Raw genomic sequence first — 23,442 nt, 5'->3', positions numbered from 1 at the left:
GGGCCAGCTGGCGCTAGAGGAGCGGAGCGTGTAGCTGCAATTCCTGATGCCTAGCTTTTCGATGCAGCCCCAGCAAAAATGACCGCTTTCACTCGTCACCGTCAAAAGTTTTGAGTGCTGTCGCGCGTATAGCGATCGGCGGTGTATACCGAGCGTCGGCGTACGCGTACTGTACCGAGTGCTTGCGGGAGTGCAGGACAGTTCGCAGACGCGATCCCCCGCGGCCCTTGATGAACGACCGATTTAAATTCGAAATGGGATGAAGAAGGGGAAGGGGCTGCGTATGTGGATTAGTCCTGAAGTGCCAGAGTGTGTGAAGTAGGCACAGACGTGGTATGGGAGGGTAGGTTTAGGTGGCACGGGTGTGTTGATGTGGCAGTCGATCCCTGAAGATATGAGCAGGGTTCTTGGGAGGTTACCGAGAAAAGGGGGATCCTGGACAGCCGTTGGCCAGAAGGAGGGCCCATGTTAGGGGGGAGCAGATCGGTGAAGTGGACAATTAAGCTGCCCGCCCCCTGTCCCCGTCCCCCAGGTTTCCGCACTCAGCAACCGGCTGCTCTTCTCCCCCCGGCCTCCGGCGTCCGGAAGCAGAAAATCCTGCAGAGTCATCCCAGAGCCCTGGATTTTCTGCAGGTTTCTAATCCCGGCTCCGCCACTTAATAACTGTGGGATTTGTTAAGTGCTCACTCTGTGCCAGGCACTGTACTATGCGCTGGGGTGGATGCAGTCAGTCTTATAAGTGAGGCACAGAGGCGACTGAGGTTAAGTGGCTTGCCCAAAGTCAGCCAGACAAGTGGCAGAGTCAGTATTGGAACCCAGGTCCTTCTCCTAGGCCAGTTTTCTACCCACTAGGCCACGTTACTTCTCAGCTTGTTGTGGGCGGGGAATGTGTCTACCAACTTCGTTATATTGTACTCTCCCGACCGCGTAGTACAATCCTATGTAAGCTTCCCCCTCTAGACTAGAAGCTCGTTGTGGACAGGGAATGCGTCTATTGTATTGTTCTACTATACTCTCCCAATAAATCCCAATTTATGATTGAATAAATTCAGGCCGGATTGATGAATCCTTGCCCTGTTCCTGATCTCGTCGTCCTCCGGCTGTCCTCATTCATTCAATGTATTTATTGAGCGCTTACTGTGTGCAGAGCACTGTACTAAGCGTTTGGAAGTGTACACCAACAAAGAAACACATTCCCTGTCCGCCGTCCCGGCATTTGGAGCGCGTGTCGCTTCCGTTCCCGTGTCCGGGTTTATCGAGCCGCCGACTGCCCGGGGCTACCGATTCTGAAGCCGTCAGAGGCAACTACAGAATGAAAGCAGCTTGGATGTGTTTCTTCACTGGGAAAGGCAGATTCTTCAAGCGCTCAGTACAGTGCTTTGCACACAGTAAGCGCTCAATAAATGCGATTGAATGAATGAATGAACCCCTTTGAAATCGCTATTTAAATGGCTTCGTTCTTGCCTGATTTCCATGGCCTGCCCTTTTGGGGTTCTACCATTTTTCTTTTTCTTTTTAATGGCATTTGTTAGCGCTTACTAAGCGCCAGGCGCTGTTCTAAGCACTGGCGCAGGTGCAGAGTAATCAGGTTGGACACAGTTCATGTCCCACATAGGATTCTTGGTCTTAATCTCCATTTAACAGATGAGGTTGCTGAGGCCCTGAGAAGTGAAGTGACTTGCCCAAGGTCACACACCAGGCAAGTGGTAGAACCGTAATCTGAACCCTGATCCTCCTGATTCCCAAGCCGGTGCTCTGTCCACTAGGCCACGCTGCTTTTCTTGTCTCTCTGTGTGGCCCCAAAGTGTATTTTGAATTTTCGGGGGAGGTTAGTGAACCATTTGTTTTTTTAATGGTATTTGTTCAGCGCTTACTGTGAGCCAGGCATTATACTAAGCCCTGGGGGAGATACAAAATATTCAGGTCCCACATGGGGCTCACAGTCTAAGTAGGAGGGAGAACAAGTATCGATCGAATCACCGTTTCGCAGATGAGGAGACTGAGGCACGGAGTAGTGAAGTACTCAGCAGACAGGTGGTGGGGCTGGGATTAGAACCCAGGTCCTCCGACTCCCGGGACCATACTCTTTTCACTAGTCCATGCTGCTTCTCAGAGGTCGAAAGCTAAAAAGTGCCTATCAGTGGTATTCATTGAGTGCTTACTGTGTGCAGAGCACTCTACTAGGCACCTGGGAGAGTCCGATACAACAGAGCTGGCTGAAGGTCCTTGCCCAGTGAAGTCACTTCCTGGCAGAGGGGCTCAGAGTTGTGGAAACTGAGTCTGAGCATATGCTTTTTTTAGCGGAGTTCAAGTTGCTTCGCGGGACGGATGTGCATTTAAGGTCAAAGGTAAACTATCACAGGAAATAACCACCAGAAGTTCAGAGTTAAAAGAGAATTGGGATATTTGCATGCAGTCTGTTTCCAGCTGCCTCTCTGCAAGCTGGATTGCCGGAGGATGGCCATAGGCTTTGTGGCGTTCTACACGGTCTGATAGTGATGATGATAATAGTAATAACTGTAGTATTTGCTGAGCGCTTACTTTGTGCCAGGCAGTGTACTAAGCACTGGAGTAGACACAGTATAATCAGGTTGGACACAGTCCCTGTCCCACATGAGGCTCACAGGCTCAGTCCCCCTTTTACAGGTGAGGGAAGTGCGGGACAGAGAATTGAAGTGATTTGCCCAAGCTCGCACAGCAGACAAGTGGCAGAGCAGGAATTAGAACCCAGGTCCTCTGACTCCCAAGCCCGGGCTCTTGCCACTGGGCCATACCGCTTGTCCGTGGTCCCCAGGGTCGCGGGTTCCGGACGCTTTCCCCTTATAGGAGAGTTCAGAAACCCAACCACTTCGGTGTCACAGCTGCTGAGAGCGAGAGGCTCGTTTGGTCTCTGGGCTTGGCAAACTTCTCCTCACCGCCCCCCCGGCCCGAGTCTCACACATGGGGCTTTAGTCCCGCCGCCCCTGGCATCGGAGCTGGCTGTGGGGAGCGGAAAAAGCCACAGCTTCAACAGAAGTTGTTTATAATCAATCTGGCCGCCGAGGTCAAAAGAGAGACCTTTTAAAGACAGAACTGCTTGGCGATTGGCATTTGGATATCAGCTCCCTGGCATCACTAACTTTTATCCCCACTTAGCGTGATAAATAAGGCTAGAGTGTGATGAATTGGAGAGAAGAAAAAAGTCTCTTGTTTGCAGTCATGGAATTTCTTTCCTGTCCCAGAGAATCGTTCATTGTGAACAGCAGAAAAAAAAAATCAAAACTAGGACACTAACTCAAGAGGTTTTTAAGGGGCGATGGAATAAAAGGTCTCAGAAAAGGAAACTTCTTAGGAGGGAAGTCCTATAGGCAGGGTGTAAAATGTATATGTGATTTATTTATTTTTAGCAGACTTTAAAAGGGAACTTGGGAGAGTTTTATTGTGTACTTAGTGTAAAACTCCACTCAACATCGATCCTTAATGTCTATCTCCCTCCTTCCCCCACCTCCCTTCCTCGCCCCCAACCCCTTTTCCCGGTTCTTCTGAGATGTGGATGTTCTGTTTGGGGATGTGCCAGAATTCCCGAAACACTACCAATCAACCGGTCAATGATATTTAATAACGACAATTATAATACTAATGGTGGTATTGGTCAAGTACTTCCTATGTGTCACGTACTGCACCAAACACTAGAATAGATATAAAATAATAATAATAAGGGTCCACGTAGGGCTCACAGTCTAAGACGGAGGGAGAACGGGTACTGAATCCCCAATTTGCAGACGAGGGAACCGAGGCACAGAGAAGTGACTTATCCAAGGTCACCCAGCAGGCAAGTGGCCAAGCTGAGAATAGAAGTCACGGCTTCTGACTCCCGGGCCCTTGCTCACTAGGTCACGATGCTTCTCTACTGAGTGCTTACTGTGTGCAGAGCACCTTACTAAGCGCCTGGGAGTGTCCTATCCAAAAGAGTTGGTAGACAATGTTCCCGGTCCACAGCGAGCTTACAGTCTAGGGTTACGGTCTCAATATGGCCCGGGCTTTCCTATCAGAATATGTCGTGACCGTTTGGTCAGTTGATTCAGGTATCGAAGGTTCAGCTGATCTCTGTTCCCCTTTGGGTTGTCTTCAGTTTGGATTCAGAAGTGACCCAGTGGAGAAGATTTAAGTAATCTCCTCCAGACGGTTTCCTCATCAGGGCCTATTTTGGCTCCATCCTTCCTCCCCCTGCTGGGTCTGAGGCCAACCTCAGACATCCCATTTGGTCGTTGCCCCAGCCGGACCCTCAGAGCCAGCGGAGGGTGAAAACACGTGCTGTGCCCTGTGGTGGGTGAGGGGGCTCGGTCTTTACCCGACAGAACGTTGGCGTTTACTGACTGAGGTGATTTGAGGAAGTTAACTATTTCTGAGTCTGGAAATCACAGTGAAGGTCAGGGCTGTCATCGCCTGTGGCATTTACTGAGGGCCGGCTGGGTGCAGAACACGGTTCTGAGCCCTGGGGTGAGGGGTACAGTCAAGTTGGGAGACACAATCTCTGTCCCCAAGGGGCTCACAGTCCAGTGAGGGAGACAGACCCTGCAAACATTACAGTTGTTGGCATCGAGAAGCAGCCTGGCCTAGTGGATAAAGGCCGGGCCTGTGAGTCAGAAGGACCTGGGTTCTAAACCCGGCTCCGCCACTTGTCTGCTGTGTGACCGTGGGCAAATGGCTTCACTTCTCTGTGCCTCGGGGACCTCATCTTAAAAATGGGGTTTAAGATGGTGAACCCCACGTGGGACAGGGAATGTGTCCTACCTGATTGTCTTGTATCCGTCCCAGTGGGTGGTACAGCGTCTGGCACATAGTAACCACTTAACAAATACCATCATCATCATTATCAGTACAGTGTCTGGCACGGAGTGCTTAACAAGTACCTTAAAGAAACCAGGTGGATGGTTGGGGACAAGAGAGTATATGTAAGAGCTTACGAGACACTCTGGCAGCCGTGCCAACCTGCGATGATTCGTAAGGATCAAGGTGGCAGCCGGGGGATCCAAGGTAAAGAGGTGTACCAGTCAGTTTCACCTGCCTGGCCTGACATCCCGGCCCCTCTGTCTACACCCATGAGCGTTACTGCCGCCAAGCGGACCTTGACTCACAGCCACCGGCAATCTCTGGGGTCCCCCGGGAGACGGGATCGTCTTCAGGAACCGGTGAGTTCTGGCAGTCAGTCAATTGATCAATTGATCGTATATAATCGAGTGCTTACTGCGTGCAGAACGCCATCCTGAGTTGGTAGACACGGTCCCTGCCCATGACAAGCTTACAGTCTAGAGGGGAAGGCAGACATTAATAAAAATACCACACCAAATACAAATACTGTAAAAAAAAAAATAATTAAATTACAGATAGGGACATAAGTGCCGTGGGGCTGAGCGGGGGTGGTGAATTAAGGGAAGAAAATCAGGGCGTCACAGAAGGGAGTGGGAGAAGAGGAAATGAGGGGTTAGTTGGGGAAGGCCTCTTGGAGATGTGGTTTTAATAAGGCTTTGAAGAGGGGGAGAGTGATCGTCGGATGGATGTGAAGATTGAGGGCGTCTCAAGTCAGAGGCAGGACGTGGGCGAGGGGTCGGCGTTGAGTTACACGAGATGGAGGGACAGTGAGAAGGTTGGTAGTAGAGGAGTGAAGTGTGCCGTCTGGGTTGCAGGAGCAAATTAGGGAGATAAGATAGAAGGGGACAAGGTGATGGTGTCCTCTGAACACTCACACTCGGGTGGAGAGGATGCTTGTGAGAGCGTGTGTGCGCGTGCACGCCTGTGTTTGTGAGCCCGTGTTGGACCTTGGTATTCGTTGGGTGGCTTCTTTTCCTAAGGTCGGCCGGAGTGGCTGGGCCAGGGAAGGAATTGATCTTTGGGGAATAGCAAGGAGCCCCAAAAGTAGCAGTCTGGGTCCTCTCTCCGTCACTGTCAGACCGTCTCTGGGCTGAGCCCGGACAGGCCTCGGCCATGGGCTGTCTTTCGGTCTGCCTTCTCCGGCGGCTCTGGGCTGGACGCTCCTCGGGGGAGACGTGGAGGTCGAAAGCATTGGCCGATACGGTGTCTGCTTTGGCTCACGGAGCGTAGAGTTGGACTTTTCAGTCAGTTCATCAACCACTTAACGGTGTGCAGAGAACTGTAACTAAGAGCTTGGGAGAGTACAGTATCATAGTATAACAGTTGGTAGACACGTTCCCTACCCACAACGAACTTGCGGTCTACAAGGGGAGACAGACACGAATATAAATACATAAATTGTGGATATTTATTCATTCAGTTGTATTTATTGAGCTTCTACTGTGTGCAGGACACTGAACTAGGCACTTGGAAAGTACAATTCAGCACCTGAGCACCGTGGGGCTAAGTGAGGGGGGAGTAAAGGGAGCAAATTCAAGTGCAACACAGATGAGAGTGGGAGAAGAGGAAAGGAGGGCTTAATCAGGGAAGGCCTCTTGGAGGAGGTGGGCCTTCAAAAAGGCTTTGAAGGTGGAGAAAGTAGGTTATGAAGAGGGAGGGCTATCCGGGCCAGAGGTGGGTCATTCTTAGGTCATACTCTCCCAAACACTTAGTATAGTGCCCCACAAACAGTAAGCACTCGATAAATACGACTGATTGATTGTGGGCGAGAGGTCAGCGGCGAGATAGACGAGACCGAGGTCCAGCGAGTACGTTGGCATTAGAGGAGTGAAGTGTGTGGGCTGGACTGTAGAAGGAAATCAGAGAGGTGAGGTGGGAGGGGGCGAGCCGATCGAGGGCTTTAAATCCGATGGCGGGGAGTTTGTTTGATGTGGGTGGAGGTGTGTGGGTGACCACTCTGTGCTGGTTAATTCATCCGTTTCCCCCAGGGTGGGCAGACTCCTGGCCCCCGACCCAGCCCTGGCCTGGCTGCCCGGCTAGAGCCCTGGAGGTGGGCTTTTCCGGCCGGGGCGGGCGGCCGCAGAGGAACCGTTCATCGATAGCTGCTCCTGGAGCTGGTAGTGACAGCGGCTGCTGCTTCATGGTAGCATCTGGAATTCATGCCCCCACAAAAACAGCAGCAGCATCAGCAGCAACAGCAGCCGGCCCCGCCACCGCCTGCAGCCCCGTCCCCTCCCTTCCCCCACCCCGAAGACCCCTGGGACTCTGACGGTTGAAAGGTGGCGCTGGGTCCCAGACCTCAGCGACGGCGGTGATCCTGCCTCCGCTGCCGGTGGGCTGGGGGCAGCGGAGGCAGCAAGTGCTCGTTGCTTTCTTCCTCGCTGCCCCTTGCCCATCCTCCTGGGGCAGGACTCCTGGCTGCCAGAGGTGCCAACTCCAGGCCTGGAGTCGGGATCTCCGCTCAGTCAGTCAATCGGTGGTATTTTTTGAGCGCCGACCGTGGGCAGGACACCGTACTCGGCGCTTGGGAGAGGGCAGTTCAACAGAGTTGGTAGACACCTTTCCTCGCCGCTTGATCGTAAGCTCCTTACGGGCAGGGAATGCGTCTGTTTATTGTTGTATTGTACTCTCCCAAGTGCTCAGTACAGTGCTCTGCACGCACGTAGTGCTCAATAAATAGCATTGACCAACTGACTGACTGCACCTGAGGGCCGGGGACCGCTTCCCATCTGATGACCCCGTGCTGGGCACTGTGCTTGGCGCAAAGCAAGCGCCGACTCCAGGCCGAAACTGGCTGAGATGGGCAGGACAGAGGAGGGGCAGGGCCCGAGCCAGACTGCCTTCCTGCCCTTCCGGGGACCGGCGAGCCGGTGAGCCTGTGGCTTTAATTCACCTCTGAGAAATTGGATCCTGAACCCACAGGGAGTTGGGCAGGCATCTAAAACGGTGCCAAGATGAGGCTATTCCAGTCACGACCCCCCCGTGGCCGCCCGCAGGAGTCTCCTGGATTGATTTGTCTCAGGGAGGTGAGAAAACCAATCTCTTTTCCTGCTGAAATTAAAAAAAGAAAAAACATCTTTGCAAGCTCTTTGAAGAGTAACAATCCAGACAGCCTGTCCCCTCTGTCCCCACCTCCCGATTTCTTATTCTCCAAACTGGGTCAGTGGCCATTATGCAGTGCAACTTCTCCTAAAGAATTTCACAAGATAATAAGGGGGGAATTATATTGGCGGTAATTAGCGAGTGTTTAAAGCTGCTCAGGTCGGTACAATTAGAACCCCATTTTCTCTTGGGTGGGCTGGGGGGCGCCGGATGTGTTTGCTGACCTGGATTACGAAGGGGGCTCTGATCTGGCTGTCAATTAGACTACAAAAATCAATCGTATTTATTGGGTGTTTACTCTGTACAGAGCATATACTTAGCACTTGGGAGAATACAACACAGCAGTACATTCCCTGCCCACATCAAGGTTACAAAAAACCCTTGATTTTTTTAAATTTTATTTTATGGTATTTGCTAAGCGCTTACTAATGTACCAGGCACTGTATTAAGTGCTGGAAAAGATATAAGCTAATCAGGTCAGACTCAGTCCATCTCCCACATAGGGCGCACAGTTTTAATCCTCAATTTACAAATGAGGTAACTGAGGCAAAGTGACATGACTTGCCTCACATCACCCAACAGAAAAGTGGTGGAGCTGGGATTTGAACCCGGGTCCTTCTGACTCCCAGGCGCGTGCTCTATCCACTAGGCCACACTGCTTCTCCACTGACTTGACTGGAAAAGGCCAGCACGAATAGCGCAAAGGGCAGTTGGGTCGGGGGAGAATGGTTTTGGATTGCGACTTAAAGTCAACGTAGCTCACGTCTCACCTCGGTTGAGCGGGGGCAGACTTGCCCACCGCCCGCCACCCCCTCCACACACTCGGGCAATTGACCTCTGGTTAAGCAACATTCTGCTGTCCAGGCCTGGACAAGAGATGGGCTCCTTCTTCCCGTTTTCTCCAAGCTAAACACTCTTTCCCATTTCCCTTTCCCTGCTGCCGTCAGCAGACTCATTTCACTCACCTTCCCAGCCCCACTCCGGCCTCTTGCCCGATTTCCCAGGTCGTTGCAGGACTTGGGGGCCACGACCTTAGATGGTGGGGTGTCCTCTGGGAGCTTGACCGGTTGTGAGAGAGCAAGGCCGTCCTGACTAGCCCGAGGGTTGGGGACAGGCCCTGGGCAGGAAATGTGTCTACCAATTCTGCTGTGTTGTACTCTCCCTGGCGCTTAGTACAGTGCTTGGCACACAGTGCTCGATAAATATGATTGATTAATTGATTGATAGGTAGGCAGGCATTTATCTCACTGGTGCCCAGTCAGATCCTTCTGACTCGTTCCCGGCCAGCCGGCCTTTGCCGGGTAACCATATACGCTGGACTTGTGCCGGTCAAACTTCATCTTGTCTCTCTCCACCCACTCCTCCTCCTTGCCTGGGTCATTTACGACTCTAATCTCATTTTCCAAGGAGCCCTGAGCCCCACCCGAGCTCTTACTGCCACATCAGCAGGCCCCAGAAGCCCGCTCCCGCCCGCCCACCCGCCCACCCACCCGCCAGTCCGAACGGCCAGGGAAATGCCAAGTGAGGGTTAGCAACCCCGAACCCCTTCTGCCTTAGTCCTCAGTAGGAGAAGAGCTGGCAAACGGGAAGAAGTGGGCTTTCTGCCATCTTGTCATCCTGTCAGAGTCTCCCTGGGCCTCTTCCCGGCTGCCCTGCCCTCAGGGGTCACCGTTGGGCCCATCTGAAGCCCCCTTTCCGGCGAGTTAGCAGCCATTGGGATTCAGCTCTTACTGCACTGGACTCTGTCTGGGGTGTCTCGCCAGTCAACCGGTGGTATTTGTTGAGCGCTTACTATGTATGTAGCATTGTACTAAGTGCTTGAGAAAGTATTAATAAGCAGAGTCGGTAGACACGTTCCCTGTCCACATGGAGCTTACAGTGTAGAGGGTGATGACAGATGCTAAGGGTCCCAATCCTTGTCTCTCCGAGGCTGATGTTGAAGCAGCAATGATGACGCTCTCTCCTCCTCTCTCTCCCACTCTCTCCCACTCTCTGTCCTCCTCTGTCTCTCTTGCTCACTCATGGTGAAAGGAAGTTTGGGAATTTTCCCCATTCACTGATGAGTGCGTCAGCTTTGAGGTCAGGATGTTTGACTTGCTGCTTCCTCGTGGAGCCACAGTGGAAAGACCTTGGGTCTGGGAGTCAGAGGACCTGGGTTCTAGTCCCGGCTCAGCCACTCGCCTGCTCTGTGATGTTGGGCGAATCACTTCACCGCTCTGTGCCTCAGTTCCCTCATCTATAGAAAGGGGTTTCGATATCTGTTCTCCCTCCTACTTAGACCGTGAGCCCCATGAAGGACGGGGGCTGTCCCACTTAATAATCTTGGATCTACCCTGGCGCTTAGAACAGTAATTGACACATAGGAAGCCGTTAGCAAATACCGTAATTATTATTGTTGTTGTTGTAGAGAGAACACAGTGCAGGTGCTTGGGAAGCTTGTTGTGCACAGTGCCGGGTTGAGCCTGGAGCCAGGACCCCGGAGTGTGGAAATCCGGTGGGGTTAGTCGCCAGGCTTGGTGCCCAGTGGTTTCCATGTGGTTTGGAGTCTCCAGGACCGTCCTCTGGAGCTCCTGGCCGGTCGCCATGTGTTCCCATAAGGGAGGGCTGCCATTTGGGGTGCGCCGGGTGAGCCGTGTGCCCGCTGGCTGGAGCACCCCATGGTCGGAGAGGGCTTCCGCCCACCCCCCTCCCCTGCCACTGGTGCTGGTCTCGGACACTCTGTCCCGGAGCCTGGGCTGGTGCAGTGCCAACGATTTTAGCCTGGGCAGAGCTCTGTGGTGGTGGGGGCGGGGAGGCCATTTCCTGAACGTTGGGGTTGCTGTGGGGGCCGGCGTGGACTGGCTGGGTCCTGGAGTCCTCCGGCTCGGTCGGTCGCCAGCAGACCCCCAAGGGCATTTATTCATTCATTCAATTGCATTTATTGAGCATTTGCTGTGTGTAGAGAACTGTATTGAGCACTTGGGAGAGTACAATATAACAATAAACAGACACATTCCCTGCCCACAATGAACTTACAGTCCAGAGGGGGAGACAGACATTAATAGAAATAAATAAATGAATTTCAGATGTGGACGTACGTGCTGTGGGGCTGGGGCAGGGAATGGATAAAGGAAGCAAGTCAGTGCAACGCAGAAGGGAATGGGAGGAGAGGAAAGGAGGGTTTAGTCAGGGAAGACCTCTTGGAGGAGATGGGCCTTCAATAAGGCTTTGAAGTGGGGGAGAGTCGGATCTGTCGGATCTGAGGAAGGAGGGCGTTCCAGGCCAGAGGCAGTAAGTGGGCGAGGGGTCGGCGGCAAGATAGACGAGATGGAAGGACAGTGAGAAAGTTGGCATTAGAGGAGCAAAGGGCAGCGAAGGTTCTCTTGAAATGCCGGGGGGGGGGGGGGGCATAGGATCTGAGGAGAACCAGTCCTGACTGACTTCCAGTGCTTTGCCGGGAGGTCCTGGAGTCCCCAGGTGGCATGGCCTTCCCCCCGGACATGCCAGTTCCATTGGGTTTGGGAGTCTGAACGTGTCTCCTTGAAGGAGACCCTTCCCTGGTGCGAGTTCTGCCTGTGTTTCCCCAGACCTGCTGCCTCCTGTGGCACAGTCAAAACTAGCTGGGTGCAGTGTGCAGCTCAGAGTAAGCTCCTAATAATAAATATCATTAGTATTATTTCTTCCTATCTGGGTCATCTATTAATGCTTTCTACCCTCCCCTACAAAGGGGCCACCGTAAACTTTTCTCAGTTCCCCAGCACATTGTTTTTTAATGGCATTTGTTAAGGGTCTACTTTGTGCCAGGCATTATAGTAAGCACTGGGGTAGATAGAAGCTAATCAGGCTGGACACAGTCCATGGCCCACATGAGGCTCACAGTCTTAATCCCCATTTTACAGTTGAGGGAACAGAGGCACAGAGAAGTGAAGTGATTTGCCCAGCAGTCACTAGGTTGCCCAGCAGACGAGTGACAGAGACAAGATTAGAACCCAAGTCCTTTGACTCCCAGGCCCATGCTCTTTCCACTAGGCCACACCGCTTCTTGGAGTTAGCATCCCTGTTCTCTTCCATCTCCCTAGCAGCAGTCCTCCTCCATCACGAGCCAGGTGGCCGTGGGGAGAGGGAATCGGCAGGGTGGTTATGGACCGTTAAACCGGCTCGAGGCATTGTGGTTTTCCCGGTAGTTATGGTTCCGGTCCCAAGACGTCCTTTCCCCGTGGCCCTGTGCAGGAAGAGGTTTGTCCCGGAGCGTTGGGGAGCCTGCCCCGGAAGTGCTCGGAGGCTCCCTGCTGTCGTTCCGTTGGCGTGTTCCTTCCCCGAAGAGAGTTCACGTTTCCTGTCCCTGGGCCTGGCCTGTGGAACGGTTTCCTGGCAGAAAGCAGATGTGCGTGTTCCTGTCATGAGGGGGCGTGCACTTTTTTTTTAAGATACTTTTTTTTTTAGGCGCTTATTATGGGCCAGGCACCGTACTGAGCACTGGGGTAGATACAGGCTAATCAGGTTGGACACATCCCTGTCCCACAGGGGACACACAGTCTTAATCCCCATTTTGCAGATGAGGGAACCGAGGCACAGAGAAGTGAAGTGACTTGCCCAAGGTCACAGAGCAGGCAAGTGGCAGAGTCGGGATTGGAACCCAGGCCCTTTAGCTCCCATGCCTGGGCCCTTCCTATTAGAACACACTGCTTCTCCACCATATCATTTGTCCTGCAAAGTGTTTCAGGGAAGCAGGATGGGGCGAGTGTTATTATCCCATTTTATACCTGGGAAAATTAAGGCCCCAAAAGGTTGCGACGGTCCCAAAGCCACCCAGCAGGTTAGCAGCTGCTTTTAGCACCTCACCCAAACATGCCAACGGGAAATTCTGTGCCCGATTTGGCCACTGCACTCGATTCTCCTGGACCACGTTCTAATCCCAGCTCCGCCACTTATCTGCTGTGTGACCTTGGGCGTGTCCTTTCACTTCTCTTGCCCTCAGTTACCCCATCTGGAACATGGGGGGGTTTAAGACTGTGAGCTCCATATGGGACCATATCTGACCTGATTAGCTTGTATCTACCCCAGTGCCTAGTACAGTGCCTGGCACGTAATAAGTGCTTAACAAATGCCATAAAAAAAATCCCCAAACGCCCCCCCGCCCCCGCCAAAAACCACGTGCCTCAGAGAGAACATTGCTGAGAAATTAGGGCGTGTTTTCCTGACAAAGCATATCTGTCCAGTGCCGCCTGGCGAGCTGTGGATAGAAATGGCGGTGGTCAAGGCGCTGGGTCTGCCATGCTGGGTTTCTGCAGCTGTGCTCTTTGGGAAATCCCACCCCGGATCTAGAAGTTGCTTGGCTGCTTCTGTCTGAAAGTCTTGACGGGTCAGCAGTGAAATTCCAAGGACGTTTTGGCTCCCAAACGAGACCAGAGTAGGGTTTTTTTTTGTAGCCCAGAGTAATATGTTTTTGTAGCCCAAAGCCAAATGCAGATTATCTAATTTGACCCCGTAATCTCCGGGTTTTCAGCAGTACTGAGTTGAGAGCAACTGAGAAGCAGTGTGCCATAGTGGATAGAGCCTGGAAGTCAAAAGGACCTAGGTTCTAGTCCCGGCTTTGCCACTTGTCTGCTTTGTGACCTTGGGTAAGTCACTTCACTCCTCTTTGGGCCTCAGTTACCTCCTCTGTAAAATGGGGGTTAAGATTGTCAGCCCCATGCGGGACAGAGATTGGGTCCAACCCAATCTGCTTGTATCCACCCCAGCATTTAGTACAGTGGCTGATATGTAGTAAGAGCTTAACAAATACTTTCATTCAGTAGTATTTACTGAGTTCTTACTACGTGCAGAGCACTGTACTAAGCGCTTGGAATGTACAATTCGGCAACAGATAGAGACAATCTCTGCCCAATGATGGGCTCACAATACCACAATTACTATTATTATTACTGATATTAGTACTGATAACTCAGGTGAGGCTCAGTTCTACACAGCAGCAAACCTTCACGGGCAGGAGTTCATTCATTCGGTTGTATTTATTGAGCGCTTACTGTGTGCAGAGCACTGCAATAAGTTACCGGGAAAGTACAATATAGCAATGAAGAGACGCATTCCCTGCCCACAGTGATCTTACAGTGTAGAGGGGATTAATCCAACCTGGTGAGCTGTTATCCATCCCAGCGCTTAGAACAGTTGCTGGAATATAGTAAGTGCTTAACAAATGCCATAAAAAACGGGAAAGGAATAAAGAGTTCAGTTTTACCCCCAGCCCCGCTTTGGACGCTCAGAAAGCCTCATTGCTCTTGTCCCTAAAAGGGACACGGAGGAGTGTGGTCTGGTTGCTAAGCCAAGTGAATATTTGAACCCCCTCTTGCCCCCACAGGCACACGGAGCCCCCCCCCCCCCCCATGGCCACTCAGTGCAGATCGATCAATCAGTCGTATTTGTCTGTCCAAAGACAGACAGACAGTCGTACAGTTGGACAGTTGGACAGACAGTCGTATTTGTCTGTCCAACGTATCAGTCGTCCAAAGCACGGGCTTTGGAGTCAGAGGTCATGGGTTCGAACCCCGGCTCTACCACTTGTCAGCTGTGTGACTTTGGGCAAGTCACTTAACTTCTCGGTGCCTCAGTTACCTCATCTGTAAAATGGGGATTAAGACTGTGAGCCCCACGTGGGACAACCTGATTCCCCTGTGTCTACCCCAGCGCTTAGAACAGTGCTCGGCACATAGTAAGCGTTTAACAAATACCAACATTATTATTTATTGAGCACTTAAGGGGTGCAGAGTGCTGTACTAAGTGCTTGGGAGAGGAGAGTCTATCAGGGTTGGTGATGAGATTCTGTGCTTTAGTTGCTTATCTTGACCTGGTGCGGGCCTAACCGAAGGGCAGCCTTGGCAATTTCACCAGGTTTATTGGTGGGGAGGGTGGGGACAGAAAGGGGGTCGGGATTTTAAAGGAGGGGTGAGAGCCGGGTGAGAACAAAAACCCTACAGGCCAGGAAACCACCAGCCCCGATCAGAAGCCCTCGGGTCGGGTCCGAGGCCTGGGATGAGCCAGGCCGGGAGGGAGCTGGGTTCCCACAGCTCTGTGGGCCGTGCCCGCCTACAATAATGATGCCATTTACTAAGGACTCACTGTGCCAAGCACTGCCGAGCGCCAGGGTACATACAGGACAATCGGAGCAGACCAAGTCCAGAAGCAGCGTGGCCTGGTGGTTGAGTGCGGGCCTGGGGATCAGAAGGAACTGGGTTCTAATTCTGGATCCTCCACCTGTCTGCCACGTGACCTTGGGCAAGTCACTTCACTTCTCTGGGCCTCTGTTCCTTCACCTGTAAAATAAGGAGTAAGACTGTAAGCCCCCTGTGGGGCAGGAACTATGCCCAACATGATAAACTTGTATCCATCCCAGCGCTTAATATGGTGTCTGGCACGTAGTAAGCACTTAAATACCATAAAAAACAACAGCAAAAAAAAACTAGTCCCTGTTCCAAATGGGACTCACATTCTGAGGGAAAGCCAGGAATCTTATCCTCAATTTACCCAAGAGGAAATTGGGGCACAGAGAAGCAAAGTGACTTGACCAAAGTCACAGAGCAGGCAGGTGGAGGAGCTGAGATTAGAACCTGTGTCTCTGTGCTCTCAGTCTTGTGATTTCGGCCCTAGGTCATGCTGACTCCCTGCTGGGAATATACTCCAAAGCAAAGCCGGCTTAAAGGTTCTCTTCCTTTTGTTTTCTTCTTGGATTTGGAGTCATTTAAAATGCACAACCAGCCTGGAAGAGTTCAGATTGGCCTGCAGATGCCATGACTCTGGGGAGGGGGCAAGGAGGGGCCTGGCCTGGAATAAAGGCTCCCAGCTGAGGGTCCTCTAGATCTCTAGTTTACGCTCAGTATTGCTACCAGTGGGTAGAGCCCCGTCCTGGGAGTCAGAGGCCCTGAGTTCTAATTCTGGCTCCACCACTTTTCTGCTCTGTGACCATGGGCCAGTCACTTCATTTCTCTGTGCCTCAGTTCCCTCATCTGTAAAGTGGGGATTAAGACTGTGAGCCCCATGAGGGACATGGACTGTGTCTAAACTGATTAGCTTGTGTCTACCCCAGCACTTAATACAGTGCCTGGCACATAGTAAACGCTTAACAAATACTAAAAGGAAAAGAATTGTCGGGTTCCTCCGTGGAGAGTGGGGGCTTGTGTGTGTGTGTGTATGAGAGTGACCTGTGAGAATTTTGTGATCGGATGAGGGTATGACTTACAGTTGCAATAAGTCTGACACTTAAAAGTGGCTAGGAGTCACTGTGGCTCCCTCCTCACCAGGCAAATGGTAAGCATTTGGTTCAACTGGAATTGAAAAAATACTGCTTTATCTGCCCAGCTGGTAAAAAAAAGTGTGTATTCCATCTCAGACATCAGGAGGCAGAATTTCTAAGTGGGTTTTTTTTTCTTTCTGTAGTTGTCAAGTGGAAATCCAGTCTACGAGAAGTACTATCGTCAGGTAAGGCATTTGTGGATTTTTTTTTCTTTTCCCCTCTGCTGACAGTAAGGTCATTCTTGTTCCAGTGAATCTAGGGATCTCTCTCCGAGACGGGCCTTGGTCGTCAACGTCTAACCCTGTTGCCGAGATGTTTACTCAGTCAATCAGTGGTATTTATTGAGCACTGTACTAAGCGCTTGGGAGAGTACAATATAGCGGAGTTGGAAGACACGTTCCCTGCCTACAGTGAGCCTACAGTCTAGATTCCTGCTGGTTCACTCAAGCCCCAGATCTGCCTCCGGGGGAAGAAGCAGCAAATGTGCCAGAAATCCTTTATGGTAGAAAGCGCTTTTTACAGTGCTTTGCACACAGTAAACACTCAATAAATACCATTGAATGAAAGTAGAAAAAGCCTGGTCAGAGAACTGGGGCCAGTGAGGGGCTCCAGACCCGATGAATGGTTTCTGGTCCTGGCCCGAGGGCTCTGATCACAGCAGGGTCTTGGTGATCACCGCCTGACTTCCTGTCTCACCCCCCTCCTCAGCTAGCCTGTTGTCTAGGGCAGGCACCCAAGAGTGCCGGTTGGTCTATATGGCACTTTTCTGGACCAGACGCATTTGCAAAAGTAGGCACAATTTGGAGGCGAGGCAGGTTGGCCTGATGGAAAGATCACCAGAGTCAGGAGAGCCAGGTGCTAGTCCGGGTTCTGCCGTTGGCCTGCTGTGGGAGCTTGGGTGAGGTAGTTAGAACCTCTCTTGGCCTCAGTTTCCTTCATCTGTAAAATGGAGCTTAGATTCCTGCCATTCTTCCCTTCCTCCCTCCAAGCCTTCTTCACTCCCCCCTGGGCCATTAGCCCCATGTGGGACCAGGACCGTGTCCAATCCACTCCAGGGTTTAGCACGATGTTTGGCATGAAATATGTAACTGAGTAAATTTGGCAGTTTATTTAACCGGTCCCCAAGAAGTTCAACATCTTTTGACCTTTATTCTCAGAAATCTGATTCTGAGTTTTCTTTCCACCAAGTTAAAAATTGTTTTAGCCAATTCTTTTTTTTTTTCCTAACTCCAGTTAGCCCTGACATGATTCAAGGGTCCAGTACTTAGCCATTAAAACTCTGGGTGAAGTGTACATCCGTGATTTCTCTTCCGCTGGACTGCCAAGTAGTATTTGTTTTGCACTTGGACCTGCTCACCATCCGAGCAGCCTCATCAGAAAGCCCCTCGGCTGTGGGCCTTGCCTGGATGGGGCTCCTCTAAATAAACAGGCCCCTGAATAACCTCAACAGCTTCCTCATATTTCCCAAACTAGAACAGTCAGTGAGGGCTTTGTGGATTTTTTGGGATCTTCTGGATGTCCGTCAAAACACCCATCGTTCTGAAATGGGCAGGAACCAATTTTGAGGAAGATAAACTATCCGCTATTAGAAAATGTCACTTATTAAAGTTTCCCAGGGAGCGTGATCCGAAGTCTCTGGGCTCTCAGAGGAGTTCTGGTAGAGTCAACTGCCAAGGGTGGCCCCCCCGAACAGAAGGAAGTTAGTTTAGTAGTCATAATAATCAGAAGAGTGGCGTTTGTTAAGCACTTGCTGTGTGGCAGCCACTGTTCTAAGTGCCGGGGTGGAGTAAAGCAAATTGGGTTGGACACAGTCCCTTATCCCGCATGAGGCTCACGGTCTTACTCCCCATTTTACAGGTGAGGCCCAGCGAAGTGAAGCGACTCACCCAAGGTCACACAGGAGACAGGTGGCAGAGCTGGGATTAGAACCCAGGTCCTTCTGCCTCCCAGCCCCGTGCTCTATCCACTAGGCCACGCTGCTTTATGGTGTCTAGCCAGGTCTGACTCATTGCTGAGCAGGGTTCTCGGCGCTGGGGAAGATGCAGACCCTGGCCCAGATGAGAGCACACCAGATTTAGTCCATGCTCCACATGGAGTTCACGTGCCGGGAGGGAAGAAGGGAGGGAAAGCGGCGATGTTGACCCCATTTTCAGTTGTGTCCTGTCAACCATATTCCCACCTGCCACCCAAGGAGCTCAGCTGATCAGCTGGGACCTCTCTCACTACAAGTTCTCCAACCTTCACCTTTCTGACTGGCCCCCCTGCTTCCCGAGCCCCCCGAACCCCTCTTGCCCCCGACAGGGAGTGAACAGGATTAGACTGGCTGGCAGCCGGGAACTGCCTGCGTAACTAGTCAGTCGTATTTATTACTGAGTGCTTACGGTGTGCAGGGCACTGTACTAAGCACTTGGGAGAGTACAGTATAACAATAAACAGATACATTCCGTGCCCACAGTGAGCTTACGGACTAGACAGTAATATAATGAAATGACAGATATGGACGTAAGTGCTGTGGGCTGGGAGGGGGTATGCATAAAGGGAGCAAGTCAGGTTGATGCAAAAGGGTGCAGGAGAAGAGGAAATGAGGGCTTAGTCGGGGAAGGCCTCTTGGAGGAGATGGGCCTTCAGTAAATCTTTGAAATAAGGGAGAATCATTGGAGCTGCGCGTCTGTTTTTCAGGTGGACTCGGGAAACACCGGAAGGGTCTTGGCTTCTGAGGCTGCGGCTTTTCTGAAAAAGTCGGGGCTGACGGACTTGATCCTGGGCAAGGTAGCGTCTCCCTTACCGATTTGCTGTGTCCCTGAAACTCACTGCGGGCCTTCCACACTCTCCAGGACCCAGGGTGCCACTGGGCACCAAGGAGGGGATGGCAGCTCTTGGCCCGAGCACCAGAGGGGAGCACACAGGTGCCCCCCGGCTCTCCTCTAGCCCACATCCTCCTGGTGTTCTCACTGCCAGTCTGGGCTTTCTGCAGCTCACCTCCGGCTGCTCCCCGGCTGCTCTGGGGGTCTGGCTGTAGGGAGTGTCGGGGGACGGCTGCCTGGGCCTCACCTCCATCCTTCCCCTCCTGCCGACCCACTGATGGAAAATGGTGTCGGAAGCTGGCGTAGAAGTGTTAGAAGGATGCAGGGCCCCTGAATCCCTGACCTTTCTGGAGGAGCATACATGGTACAGGAGATCTTTTTGATCAAAGGAAGAAATGGCTTCTTAGTGTCTGAGAGCCTTGAGGCCCCCTGCCCCCTGGCTGGTGAAAGGCCAAATCAACCAGGCCAAGCCTTTCCTTAAGAGTGTCCTTACGGGTGTCCATGTCTCTCCTCAGGCCCCCGGCGGTATCATCACTTCTCCTTTCCATCTTAATCTGGAAGGCTGGTGCTATGGCGAGGGTTAAACAAAGCTCCCGAGAGGGGCTGATGAATTGTTCCCATCCCCTAACCAGGCTCAGCGGGACTCCCCCAGACAACCGAACTCCCTGCCAGTGCTGCTCCCACCTGGGATAGACCACCCCCTCTGCACTTGAACAATTAAGCCATGGGCGGGCAGCCTGGAGCACTCCCTCATTAATGGGCAAGCCCGTGAACTGGCACGAGCCACTGTCTGGTGACTGCCGGGGTGGTCTGAAGGCTGGAAGGGGCTGTGCTACATGGAGGTCTTCAGAGCCCCAGGCCTGGTTCCCAATGCCCCTCACCCCCACTCCCCCACCCCCAAATTGCCAACTCTTGGGGGAAACCAGGGGCAGCAGGGTAAAAGACAAAGCAAACGTCAGACCCAGCGTTTTCCCGATTTCCCAAGTGAACACCTGCCCTCGCTTCCCAGATCCTGGGTTTCCAGGAGCCTGTGTCCCCGACACTTGGGTTCTTTCCTGTAGGAGCCATTTATTGGCTGGCTTGGTGGGAGGTCTTCGCCTTGCAAAGTGTGAAGATTTAAAATCATTGTCTTTGTGATTCCCTCCCCCCATCTTGTAGATTTGGGATTTAGCTGACTCAGACAGCAAAGGTGCCCTGAACAAGCAGGTAAGCTTCCCCCTTGTTAAAGATCTTTATGGAATGATTGTGGATTATTCACACTCTTGTGTGCTTACAACCCAAACTGAAAGGGTGGGTTGTCTGCTGTGAGGCTTCTGGGGGGCAGTGAAGAACCCCCACCTCCTGGAACAGTGCCGTACTTCTCTTTTATCCCTATTACTTAGATCATTTCCTCATCCCCCTCTTTTTCCTCCTCTCTGTATTTATGGTTCTGTCTCCCCCGGTAGATGGGAAACTACCAAAGGGCAGGGACCATGTCTGCTAACTCCCCCTGGTGCTTAGCACAATGCTCAGCCCATGGCAGGTGCTCAGTGATGATGACAGTAGTTAAGCACTAATGTGTGCCGAGCACTATGGTAAGTCCTGGGGCAGATACAAGATAATCAGATCACACAGGCCCTACCCTACACGGGGTTTACAGTCTAAAAATAACCCCATTTTTTGATGGGAATCGAGGCCCAGAGATGTGGAAGAACTTGCCTAAGATCACACAACGAGCAGGGCATAGAACCCAGCGTTCCTGGTTCCGAGACCCACGCTCTTTCCCCCAGGTCACACTGCCTCCCCATTTTATGCGATCGACCCACTGATTATCCCTTCTTGATCACAGCTCTCTTCCTTTAATGCTTGGGATCTGGGTCACAACGAAGACCTGGTGGTCTCAGAGGAGCCAAGGGTCGTGTTGAGCGACCGGAGAGAAGTTAGATGGGATTTTCCTGTCCCCCGATGATCTCTCCACAAAGTTCCCCATTCCGCTGCTGTGTGGGAAAGCAGAGCCCAAGCAGGAGTCCAAAAGCGGCTTCCTCCCTCCCACCCCCTGTCGCTGGGGGACTAGGGTTCGGGGCCGTGCTGCAACGGCTCCCATTGGGGTCTGATTTCCACCCCTGTGGCGGCATGAAAATAACTTTTCCAACACGCACACTGGCGCTGGCCTTTTGGGCGAGCTATTTATAAGATCGTGGAGAGAGCTGCTCGATGTAACATTGCACAAGGACGTGCTATTGAGCCGTAGCTCTCTTCACGCCCCCGTGCTAAGTCCATGCAGCGCACGCAGGGTGTGTCGTGTGGGAGCTTTTCCGTTGGCCATCGGGCACGCCCGAGCTCACAGGGTGCTTTTTCTCTCCAGGAATTTTTCGTGGCCTTGCGACTTGTGGCTTGTGCCCAGAACGGATTGGACGTCTCCCTGAGCAGCCTGCACTTGCCCGTCCCTCCGCCCCGATTCGTAAGGAGCACGGGCTTTAACTCTGTAACCCGGGAAATCCCGCCGAGAGCTTACCCGTGGGTTTTCGGGAGTTGGGAACGGCTTCGGGCCTGCCGGCTTCCCGAGATGCCCTCTGACCCCTGAGGTGGTGGTGGTGGGTTCTGAGAGTGACAGGCAGGCTGAAGAGCTCTGGAACATTAGGCCGGGGCTTTGGGATGCTGGGGATGACAAACGCACCCAGAGTAGGTGGGCAGAATCCATTTGGGGGGCCAAGTTGTCTTCCAGTGCTGTGGGGGCTCGGAAGAAGTCAGGCTTTCAGGCTCGCTCCCAGATGGGCCTTGGGACTTGAGCCACCGTCTCCTGGGATCTGTCACCTGGGCCAAACCCGAGACCACGTTCCCTCTTGGGGCGGTTCTCCTCCCCTGCCCCCGCCCCCTCAGTAGGTTCCCAGCATTGCCCCTCCTCTCCTCCAGACCATCTCTCCATGTCTCGGCTCCTCTTTCTGCTTCCACAGCCCCAGCCTGCCCTCACCCGGGCACACCCTCCCCCGGACTGGCATTCTCTGGTCCCGGAGCTTCTCCCCGCCTACCAGGGCAGACCCTCTCGTAGCCCTCTTGCAGGCTGGGACTCCCCGCGTCCCCCTTGCCCTCTGCCTCCCTTGGCTAGCCAGCTGCTGTCGAAGCCCCATGTCCTGTTGAGGTCTGAGATCTGGGTGGCTTCTGGAGCCGGGTTTGATGGGGTAAAAGGCCAGTCAATCATATTTATTGAACATTACTGTGTACAGAAAACTGTATTGAGTGCTTGGGAGAGTACACTGTAACAGAAACATTCCCTGCCCACAACGAGCTTAGTCAAGAGACAATGCGCTTAAAAGGCGGTTTGTTTTAGGTATCCAAGATCCTAATAACTTAACGTCAAGATACATGACATCAGACTCTAAGTTGAAGGGTAGATTTGCACGGCACAGAAATATTGAATGGCCAGCAGAATCAGATCCTCCCCGACCCCTCTGAATGAGCTTTTCTTCTTCTAGCCTTCTGCGAATGGGTTTTTATTAAGTATCGAATGTTCTGTGCTTCTAGCATGAGCCCAGTAGCCCTCTACGGATCAGCGGAGCTGTGTCGGCGGAGCTCCCATGGGCCGTCAAGGTAAGTAAAACATCAGAAGAGGTACCCAAGTGGGATCTAGAGGCTGTAGCCTCCTTCCTCTAGGGACCCTCCCCTGCCCCCCTTTTTGGGGAATCTCATGGGGCACACACAGTTACGGATGTGGGAGAAGCCCATATCTTGCCTGGTTTCAAATTAAGTTTTAACACAAAAGATGTGACGCTTCCCTTATCTTTCTGAAATGAATATTTTAATTTATTTATGACAGTATTTGTTAAACGCTTTACTCTTCTAAGCACTGAGGTAGATGCTAGTTAATCAGGTTGGACACGATCCCTAGTCCCCCTCGGGGCTCGCACTCAAAGTAGGATGGGGAACAGGTATTGAGTGCCCATTTTGCAGATTAGGAAGCTGAGGCACAGAGAGGTTGAGTGGCAGACTTAGAACCCAGATCCTCTGACTCCCGGTCTTTCCATTAGGCCATGCTGCTTCCCTCTTCCAAATTAATGGATTCCAAATTCAGCTCTCGGGTCATTTAGTGGTTCGATGGGCCCAGAGATATGCTGGCAGATGGAAACCCAGACAGTGGTAGCGCTTGGTGAGTGAAGTGTCCGGTAGCGAGCTAGTGAAATCGGGGAGTCATTGCCCAGGAGTCACGGATTGAGTGCCCCGGGGGAGGCTTCTGTAGGGTCGAGAGCATGCCCAGGGAAGCCTCAGAGGCAGGACCTAGTTTCCGGACACCAGACAGACCCTGAACCAGCCTCTATGTTCGGAATTCCGAGTTGGGTCGCCTCCTATTAGTCTGCCTTCTGCCCAGGGTCCAGGCTCCGGGAGGCAGTGGGGGAGCCGGGAACCCCCCCTCCCACCCCACGTGGTGGTCTGAGTGGTGGGCTG

At 52.4% G+C, this 23,442-nt stretch overlaps 1 protein-coding gene across 1 annotated transcript in view; it reads left to right on the top strand.

Moving 5' to 3' along the window:
• Positions 1–23,442, top strand: part of EPS15 (epidermal growth factor receptor pathway substrate 15) — a 74,390-nt gene that overhangs the window by 5,341 nt on the left and 45,607 nt on the right. The window contains exons 2-6 of the mRNA XM_029083059.2: positions 16,363–16,404; positions 18,899–18,988; positions 20,182–20,229; positions 21,368–21,463; positions 22,525–22,590. Coding sequence (XP_028938892.1) covers positions 16,363–16,404; positions 18,899–18,988; positions 20,182–20,229; positions 21,368–21,463; positions 22,525–22,590 — 342 coding nt within the window. The remainder of the gene's footprint in view (positions 1–16,362; positions 16,405–18,898; positions 18,989–20,181; positions 20,230–21,367; positions 21,464–22,524; positions 22,591–23,442) is intronic.

This window comes from Ornithorhynchus anatinus, chromosome 18 (assembly GCF_004115215.2).
Source record: "Ornithorhynchus anatinus isolate Pmale09 chromosome 18, mOrnAna1.pri.v4, whole genome shotgun sequence".
Classification (NCBI taxonomy): Eukaryota; Metazoa; Chordata; class Mammalia; order Monotremata; family Ornithorhynchidae; genus Ornithorhynchus; species Ornithorhynchus anatinus.
The sequence above is the reverse complement of the archived record's forward strand: the minus strand, read 5'-3'. Positions and strand labels throughout refer to the sequence as shown.